Raw genomic sequence first — 9,237 nt, 5'->3', positions numbered from 1 at the left:
TGTAAAATACAGCCATTGAAACATGTAGAAGAATATATGTAATAGATTTAAAAGTCTATAATTTATTAAGTACAAAAGCAAATTATTTAAAAAAGCACTTGATCCTAATTTTGTAAAAAATTTTTAAAAAGAAAAAAATCCCTGAGAGGGTTTATGTTACATACGAATGCTATTTACTCAGAGGTAGAATTATAAGAAATTTTAATTTTCTTTATACTTTAATGTGCTTTCTAGATTTTATGCTATGAGCATAATTGCTTTTATAGTCAGAAAAAAAAGCAAAATAAAATACAACCTATTCGGGGTAATTTAAAAACCCTTTTCACACATTTCAAAATGCAGAATTACAAAGTCAATAACTTTTATTAACATAATGATATAAAAATTTTAGTGTGATATACAGAATTCCCAGAGTAATTCTAAAACATTTTAATGCACTTCTTAAAATCTTAATTTACAAGACACCTCTTGTCTTACCACCACTGACCTTTCAATACAAAAAGTTGACAATTTTTGTTTGCTATAAAACTACAACATTAAGATTGGAGTTAGGTAGTTTTTTTCTTTCCCTTCCCAGCCATTCTATTGTAAGGAATGTCCGTTAGACTACTTCCCAAACCTCTGTATGTCAACAATAAGTTACATAGATTCTGTACATAATTACAACAGGATTATTAGAATTCCAGTATGTCACAACATACTTTACCACAGTCCAACACCGTGGGGAAACAGGGCTACTATGCACAGTGCTATGTGTAGCCAGACAGGAGTAAAACACGAGAGCTGGCCCAGTTAGCCAGGCTCATGTGTGGAGAATTAATAACAGCTTTGTTAGGCACTGATCCAGACTAATTCTGGAAAAACCTGGTTGTTTCTGTGAAGCATGCATGATTCACAAAATTTTCCACCCTCAATACCCCAAAAACCCAACAATTTCATAACATACTCTTAATTAGCTATATAAAAATAATCTGTATCTTAGATTCGTGCTTGACTTCAAATTCTTAGAAGTAACTAAAGGACTTTACATTCTCTTCTTTGATTTAGGTTCTGTATAATTTTAGATCACTCAGCTTAGTCAAGTTTGAACAAAATAATAAAATGGTTTGGCCAAATTTTATAGGCACACAACTCAAAATGTGAAAGGCAGTGAAGAATGTAACCATCTCACCTTCAATATGGGGCAATGCTGTTCCCTGCTCCCCTCAACCGTACTGCCGGTACTCACCAAACAGCACTATGGATATGAAAACCTTAGACTTTACCACAATGCTTCCAAATCTGCTGACTTGGAATAAAAATAATAAATCAGTACACTTCCACGAGAAGAATTAATATTGTAGTGTTAGGAAAACTAGCAATTTAACTAAACAGCCTCAAGTTACAAACCAGGAAAGTGATTTAAAACTAAATGCTGGCTTATCTTTCTGAAACAAAGTATCTAAACTTGACAGTCCAAAATGGCACTTATTGAGTGTCCGTGACAATATATGCTGACAAGCAGCACACCTCTTTTTTTTTTTTTAAGACGGCATCTCGCGCTGTCACCCAGGCTAGAGTGCAGTGGCGTGATCTTGGCTCACTGCAAGCTCCGCCTCCCGGGTTCACACCATTCTCCTGCCTCAGCCTCCCGAGTAGCTGGGACTACAGGCGCCCACCACCACACCCTAATTTTTTGTATCTTTAGTAGAGACGGGGTTTCACCATGTTAGCCAAGATGGTCTCGATCTCCTGACCTTGTGATCTGCCCGCCTCGGCCTCCCAAAGTGCTGGGATTACAGGTGTGAGCCACCGTGGCTAGCCAGCACACCTCTTTCAATAAAGAAACTGGCAGAGGAGGCACTGTGTGTGACCACAGTGCCCTCTGTGAGCAGGGAGGATGGGTCCAGCTTGCTTCCTTTTTCCATCAGCCTCCCTGTGAAACAGAAGTGAGGCAGCTGGTTTGTACTCTGCTATCTTTCCAGAATCAAGTTTCTCCCGTAAATTCTATATATGAACTTGTCATTTGAAGTGGGAATAAATAACTGAATTTTAAAAATCAGGAACTATATTTTTAGCCTAAAGAAAGTGCAAACTTGCAGTACAGCAGAGAACAACCCTCGGTGCCTGTGATTCCTCACAATGCCCACGCCAGGCCTTTCCTTTCCTTTCCTTGTCTCTCCATCTGTTAAAATACCAGCATCCGTGTTTTTGTAAATGTACTTGGCAGATTCAAAATATATCTTTAAATAATTCAGGAAGTGCTTTCTAAAAGGAGATGCGGGGAATTGTTGAGAGGGATCTGTAAGAGCACAGGAAGGGGCGAGTCCCGGTGAGTGGGCTCTGCAGTGTCTTCCCACATCACACCTTGGACTGCTGGGGCTTGTTCATCTCCGGCACCTGGGCTGGTGTGCTACGCTCACATGTTGTAGGCCACATAGATGGGGTCCAGCTGGTCAGCCAGGAAGCCGTCCCGCAGGTGCATGCGCTGCTTCTCACCCCGAGAGTTGATAGGGATCACCCCTGGGTCCACAATGACCACCACTCCCACGACCAGGTAGTGCTCCTCCAGCACCACGTTGGTCACCAGGGCCACCAGGTCCAGGGCATCCTGCTCTAGCCCATCCAGCTCCACCACCACCACCAGCAGGTTGGTCCAGGTGAATACGGCACTGCAGAGAGAAGAGAGACTGGGTCACATGGATACAGGCACAGGTCACAGGGGCCAATGAATGCTTGGGAAAGGGTGGCACAAAGAAGAGTGAAGCCCACCAATGTCACACAGCTATTTAAGGCCATTCACAATCTAAAGATCAGGCCGGATCCATTTTACAGGATGTCTATTCCAACTAAAGCTTTTACTGAGAATCACGAGCATTACCTGATGCTGAAAGCTGTACCTGTCCCAACACAAGTTCCCTACAGGTGAAGGAATCAGGAGTCACAACCATGTGAAAAACTCATATTAAAAGTAGAAACACTTCAGGATGAGACCTGTGGAAATCTACATTTTGCATGTGCATTTGGAGACAATCTCTTAGCTTACAACTTATAAGGAAACGGAGAAAAAAACAAGCCAAACCCAAACAAAGGCGGCGAGGTGTGCTCTGGCACCATGTTTTGCAGAGTACATCCAGAGGGAGAACCCACAAGAAGTCCTCAGCCCTCTCTGGCAATGCCCAAGGTAGATAGGGCTCATCCACACGGCACCCAGCTCCACTGCAGACCAGGGTGACAATGCAGGAGGCCTGTGCCCAGGGCCCAGCAGTCCTTGGCTCTGCTCCAACCGATGCACAGCACTCATGCCCAGAGGAAGGGCTGGATGGACCATGTGGAGCCGCCCTCCACCTGGGCTCTTACCACTCAGCGATGCTCCTGTGTGCTCGGATGACAGAGGTCTCAATGTCGATGGGGTGGTACCGCATGCCTCTGAGCTCCAGAGTTTCATCCAGAGACCCAACCACATATAGTGCATCGTGCCGCCCTGTGAACAGTGTGTGTTTACACGTGCCCAGAAAACCGAGGCATGCAGAGTCTGGACACTCGTATCCTCTGAGCCCAACCAGGGGCTCTCAGGCACAGGGAGGTCTCAACTCAAACATCATGAGGTCGCACAACACGTGCAGAAAGGGTGATGGAGGTCCTGGCAGAGCAGGCTGTTATCTCTGCAGCATGGAACCACCTCAGGAAAGTTACAGCAAGTGTGAGCGTATTATTAAAAATAACTTATCTCTGTGAACGGGACACCATCTATAGGAGCTACCAAAAGTTCTGCCTTATCTGGCCAGCTTGTGGTGGCTGCACAGAGTCCTCTGGACATTGGCCACAACCTTGAATGGGTTGTGCATGGGGAAGCCACTGGTAAAGACACAGTGGCAGAGAGGCCGGCCTGGCCACGGGGAGAAGCCTGGTAGCCTTATCACCAACACCGTCCCCCACGCCCTCTGCAGAGGCCAAGGGCCCAAGGACAGAGAGGGGCAGACACAGAGGGAAAACAGTATTTTCAGAGAAAACCGCTGTCAGAACATCTTCCCCCCACACGGAGCAATACCAGACCACAGCGAGGAGTGAGGTGTGCTAGCAGGTGACTAAGTTCTTGGGGAGCCCCGGTCCTCCCTGCACAGCACTCACACGGGACTTCACCACAACCCCTCACCTCCAGTGGCATCAGTGAGCTCTGTTCGCCGAAGGAAGCCAAGGTAGCCGGTCCTTGCCCAGATGGTCTGTGTGTCTCCAAAACTCAGCCGGGCACTGAAGTGGTCAGCATGAAGTGCCTCCTCCCCGTAAACTGTGTAGTACCCGGTGGCATTGTGGGGGCTGCTTACCCAGATCTGGTGGGGCCCAGAGGACAAGAATGTGATGTGTTACCAACCACCGAGTTCAGATTCTGTCACAAGACATCCACTGGCCAAGAATAATGCTCCAGAAAACACTGAACGAAGTCGGGGCGGATAATATTCATGGTCTCTTATTTTATGAACTAAATTACAGGCACAGAAAGCAAACATAACTTTTCTCTCCTTAAATACTGTTTCCTCCTTTGACCCAAGAATGTCATCTGTAGGACTCTATCCTACGTAGGTAAGTAGAGAGGGGCAATTCCACCTCCCTCACATCCAACTGTTGTTAGCAATAAGAGAGGGCTGGGAGCAACCCACATTCCACAACAGGGACAGGCTGAAGGAATGAGGGTTCCTACAGAGTGGAGAGTGTGCAGCTGCTCAGACTCACAGTAAGACAGAGGCCGTGAAAACAGACGACACGTCCCAGGGTTAACGTCAGCCCCATATGTGTTTGTGTGCGTCCACTATCTGTGTTCATGTGTGTGTGTCCACCTGTCTGTTCACGTGTTTGTGTGCACCCGCATATCTACACACGTAAGCATTTGTACATCCATGCAGAGACCAAGTGACCAGAGGCCTGTGCCTGCAGGACCAAGTGTCATGGGGCCCTTCTAGACAAAGTCCGTCTAGAACCCATAGTCAGTTCGACTGGCTCTAAGACGCCCCTGCATGGCATCGTCCGAAAGAGAAGGGGGTGGCCAATAGGGGCATTTCCCTTGAGCATCTGCCACAAGGGGTGGGTCCCCATGCCTGGCTCAGACTCTCCATTTCTTGGGGGCACACCCTTGACTTACAGACCTGGATTTGGCTGTGCAGGAAGTGGGATGGTTGAGGGGAGGGTCCTTCACTCCAGCCACACTCAGGATCGGAACCCAGGACACCTTCCCATCAGGACACAGTAAGACCACCTGAGGGGCCACACGCTCACACCCTTGTCCCAGTCAGGAGAAGCCGGCTGAGGCTGAGTGATTTCCCTCTGGGCACGGCTTGCTGGAAGCCCCCAGACTGGCTTCACAGCAGAGCCCACAAATGATGCCTGTGCCCGCCTGGTTTGAAGACATCAATTTGACAGCACATTCCCCAAGAGGATAGGACTAGGAACGTGAGTCCTTATGCTCCCATGACAACAGATCAATCTGCACATTCGGGATATGACTGCACATCAAGCTGCCGCCACTGCCTGTAAATAATGAGTCATGCCTGTCCCAAATTACAGCAAGATGTACGTGCAATACATGTAGACATTTCAACCCAATGGATTCCTGTATAGCCTCTGTGTTCTCAGGGAGACCCACACCCTCCACCTGTGTCCTCAGGACAAGGGCTCTGAGCTCCCCAAACCTCCCAGCTGCAGGTGGAGGCCCTGAACTCTTCTGGTGCAGAGTTCCCTATTGCCAGTTCCCCCGGGGTCTGTGCTCCTGCCTGGGTGCCAGGGACCACGTTTACGTAGCAGCTGCTGGGTCCTGCACAAGGTAGCTGTTTTCCACACTGCCACTGGTTCCTCTGCAGCTCCTCTCACCTGTCAGTGCCCTCAAACCTAGGGGTTCCCCTCTGTTGGTTAGGTCAACCTAGGGATGAGGCAGTTTGTCCCACAGTACCCCAAAATCCTAGATAGGAACTGGGTCTGGGAGGTACATGGGGGAAGGGCACAATGGTTTCTGGTAGATTCCCAAAGGCAAGTGTTATTCCACAGTTTAGAATTCCAAAATCTGAAGCAAAAAGGGAAGGAAGGTGAAGCTGGTGAGGCTGGAGAGCTCAAGCCCCTCCCATGGGCCCCTGCCCTCAGCTCACCTCTCCCAGGTGTGAGTCTCCCAAGGGTCCTTTGGTCTCAGTGTGTGCGATGATGACCTTCACGCCGGGGAGGATCTGGAAGGAGGAGAGCTATGTCCCTTGTTAAAGAAAACATGACACGAGACTCTCTTGATTCAGCGACATTAAAATAACGTCCCTCAGAAGTCGGCCTGCAGGACTGATGTGCTTATGTCAGGTCAGGAAGTTTAGAGGCCGCTCCAAATCTGACTTTGAATTTTGAAAGAAATAAGAGATGTTAATAGAAATAAGCAAAATGACTCCAGTTCCTGAGAAGGGACCCGTCTTTGGGTGTCAGGAGGGACAGAGGGTCACTAAGCCTACAAAGACTATCAGCCAGGTGATGCCAGCGCACCTGATGGGCATCCATCCAGGGGTGCAGTGACCCTGCTGTGCCCAGCCCTGCAGGAGGCACAAGTCTGTCCTAGTTCTCGGCCAGGAACCTGACCATGAGGAAGTTCTTCCTGCTCGTGACTCCAAGTCAGTCCAACCACTGAGCACTGGCTCTGTGCCAATTCAGGATGGCAAGAGACCACCATCTCTTACCTGGCCTCCCAGGCCCGGTCCCAGTGTTCCCTCACTGGGCTCAGGTCAGACCACCTGACTGCACAAGGCCTGGATGCTTGTTCTGTGTCCTCAGTTTCCTCACGTATGAAATGGGGGCAATGACACTGCAGGCTCAGGGCAGGCAAGAGGAGGGGACGAGGGGCCACAGGGAGGTGTGAGCTATGGTTAGCACCAGACCCTCCCCGGCGGAGTGGGACTGTTCTGTTTCCCCAGATGCTGTTGGAGCCTCCATCTTCTCCCTGCATGTCCCAGCTGAGCCCCAAAACCAGAGCTCTTTCCAGGACACAGACCTATCAGGCCCAAGTGATTTTAACAGCAAAATAGGAAAGAATGTCCAATAAAAGGGGGTGAGCTAAACAATTACAGTGCGGCTGTACATGGCAGGGCAGGGAAAAGAGTGACGTGGAGGCCCCATGACCCAGGGAAACCTGCTGAGTTTACACCAAGGATGATGCAGAGCTGTGTGCGATGGCGGCTCACATGTCCCTGTGCTCAGAGAAGGGAGGACGTGCAGCAGCCCACGGCTCCCACAGATGTGCTGTCCACTAAGCTCACCCGACTCCACTCTCGGCTGGTCTGCTGCCTAAAGTGACTGTAACAGGGGACATGGGAAGGGAGCTTTTCAAGCCCCTGCACCTGCATGTGAGTTCACTCACTCACGCACTCCTTCTGCTCCCCACACTCAGACCAGTCCCACTGGCCTCCCTGTAGCTCCCACCTCTTGACCCTCACAGCAGCTGTGCCTTCTGTCCGCAGTCTCACCCCTGCTGCCCTGCAGGAGTCTGTGTGCTGGACATCACATGGCTTGGCTGGGTCCCTCTCTGGACCCCTCTCTGACTCCCCACGGGTGGCTGTGGCCATGGCAGTGAACGGAGTTCAGGGTGGCCAAGCTCCTTCTCTTGCTTCTGGGGTTGTGAAGGCACCAGGACCCCCGCGGCCCTCGCTGGATGCACAGCAGCTGCCCACTCATATCAAGCTCCTTCTCTTGCCTCTGGGGTTGTGAAGGCACCAGGGCCCCCGACTCATATCAAGCCTGGCTTACTTTTCATGCTGCCTTCCTGGGCTGTGTGGCTTTTCCACCTTCCTTTGAACCTTTCCTGGTTCAGAGGATGCTGTTCTGTGCCTACGTCTGCTGACCCCTTGCAGCATCTCAGTTTTTTCCTGGGAGTCCTCAGGCCATCTCAGGATCCCCCAGATCCCCCACAGGCTCTGGGGGCCTCTTCCCTGCTGACACCCTAAATTAGGGCATGAGATTTTACCATCTCCAACTTAGGGCCAGGGCCACTCTATTTAACTCTAAATGTGTAGGTGGGCTGGACCCCCCTCCATGGCCCTGGCCCCAGAGGCCTGAGGCCTGCCACCCACCCAGTGGGAGTTCTTTATTCCTGCACCTGAAGTCCTCCCTTTCTTGGCTTTGAGCTCAGATGTGTGTTTAAAGACATAACTAAGTAATTCTATATACCAGCCACAAAGGAGGGAAGGAGGCTTCTGCAGCAGCCGAGCCCACCCCAACCAGAAGTCGACCCGTGTTCATCAGAGCCGCAGCCCCCAGCACCCTCCACGGGGTGATGCTTCAGACAAAGGTCTCAGACACAACTCAGAATGCACGCGTCTTGGTTTCCACTACCTTTCCAGACTCCATCAATGGCAGGCTGTGTGGAGAACCGCGTTCTACCAAACGTACCCTAAAAATTAAGGGAACAATTTCAGTATAAAATTTACTACACAGGTAGTAATGTCTGAAAGGGCAGATCAAGAGGTTGGAAATGATCACTCTGAGGGTCTGTTGACAACAGTCAGGATGTCAACCTTTCCACAGCACACCTGCCATGAATGGCAGGGACACCCAAACCATGCTGTGGTCCCAAGTGCCGCCGCCCGCATGCACTCGCCACACCCACCCCATGTGCTCACAGCAGCTCACTCTACATTTCTTTTAGGTCCTCCCTGAACCCAGCAGGCCCCTGGCACCCAGTAAGCTAAACCTAGTGTTTACATCAAGCTACAGTGTGGCCATACTTGAGAATCCAGGACTGGGATCTGAGCTTCAAAGCTGGGAGGGGCCCTGATACACATCTGACCACAGACCAGCAAGCACACACTGTATGCACCACCATCGTTTATCAAGATGAAAACTAAGTCAGATTCTGTGACAGCATCAGGTAAGAAACGTTCTTGCCAGTAGATGGATAACTTGTCTTCTATCTGTCCCTATCCCTCTAAAAACCAAATGTCACATGGGTCATCAGGTAAGAAACGTTCTTGCCAGTAGATGCGTTACTTGCCTTCTCTCTGTCCCTGTCCCTCTAAAGAACCAAATGTCACAGGGGCCACTCTTATTCTTCCTGGTTGTGTGACAGATAAAGGAATGTTAACTGAAGCCCTGGGGACACGGGCGCACAGAGACAGACACTGAGCTCCCCTGGGAGGCACGCCTGGAGTGGGGCACACAGCTCTCCTCTTCCTCTTGGTGCAGATGGCCCAATGTAGCCAGCTGTCCTCTCATGTGCCCATCCAGGTGTCCAGGTAGGCCTGACTT

The 9,237-nt window shown here is 50.0% G+C and overlaps 1 protein-coding gene across 5 annotated transcripts in view; it reads right to left on the bottom strand.

Moving 5' to 3' along the window:
* Positions 1-344: 344 nt before the first annotated feature.
* DIP2A (disco interacting protein 2 homolog A) overlaps positions 345-9,237 on the bottom strand; it is a 112,679-nt gene continuing 103,786 nt past the window's right edge. For 3 of the 5 annotated variants that reach the window (XM_054468390.2, XM_063659877.1, XM_054468389.2), the window contains 5 exons: positions 8,326-8,383; positions 6,114-6,188; positions 4,136-4,310; positions 3,340-3,463; positions 345-2,651 (listed from right to left, as the gene is read on the bottom strand). In XM_054468390.2, coding sequence (XP_054324365.1) covers positions 2,399-2,651; positions 3,340-3,463; positions 4,136-4,310; positions 6,114-6,188; positions 8,326-8,383 — 685 coding nt within the window. In that variant the 3' untranslated portion in view covers positions 345-2,398. Of the gene's footprint in view, positions 2,652-3,339; positions 3,464-4,135; positions 4,311-6,113; positions 6,342-8,325; positions 8,384-9,237 lie in introns of those variants that run through there. The other 2 variants (XM_063659876.1, XM_063659878.1) reach the window with 2 other exon arrangements.

The sequence above is a fragment of the Pongo pygmaeus genome, chromosome 22, assembly GCF_028885625.2.
Source record: "Pongo pygmaeus isolate AG05252 chromosome 22, NHGRI_mPonPyg2-v2.0_pri, whole genome shotgun sequence".
In the NCBI taxonomy this organism is placed as follows: domain Eukaryota; kingdom Metazoa; phylum Chordata; class Mammalia; order Primates; family Hominidae; genus Pongo; species Pongo pygmaeus.
This window is presented reverse-complemented; position numbering and strand designations above follow the sequence as displayed.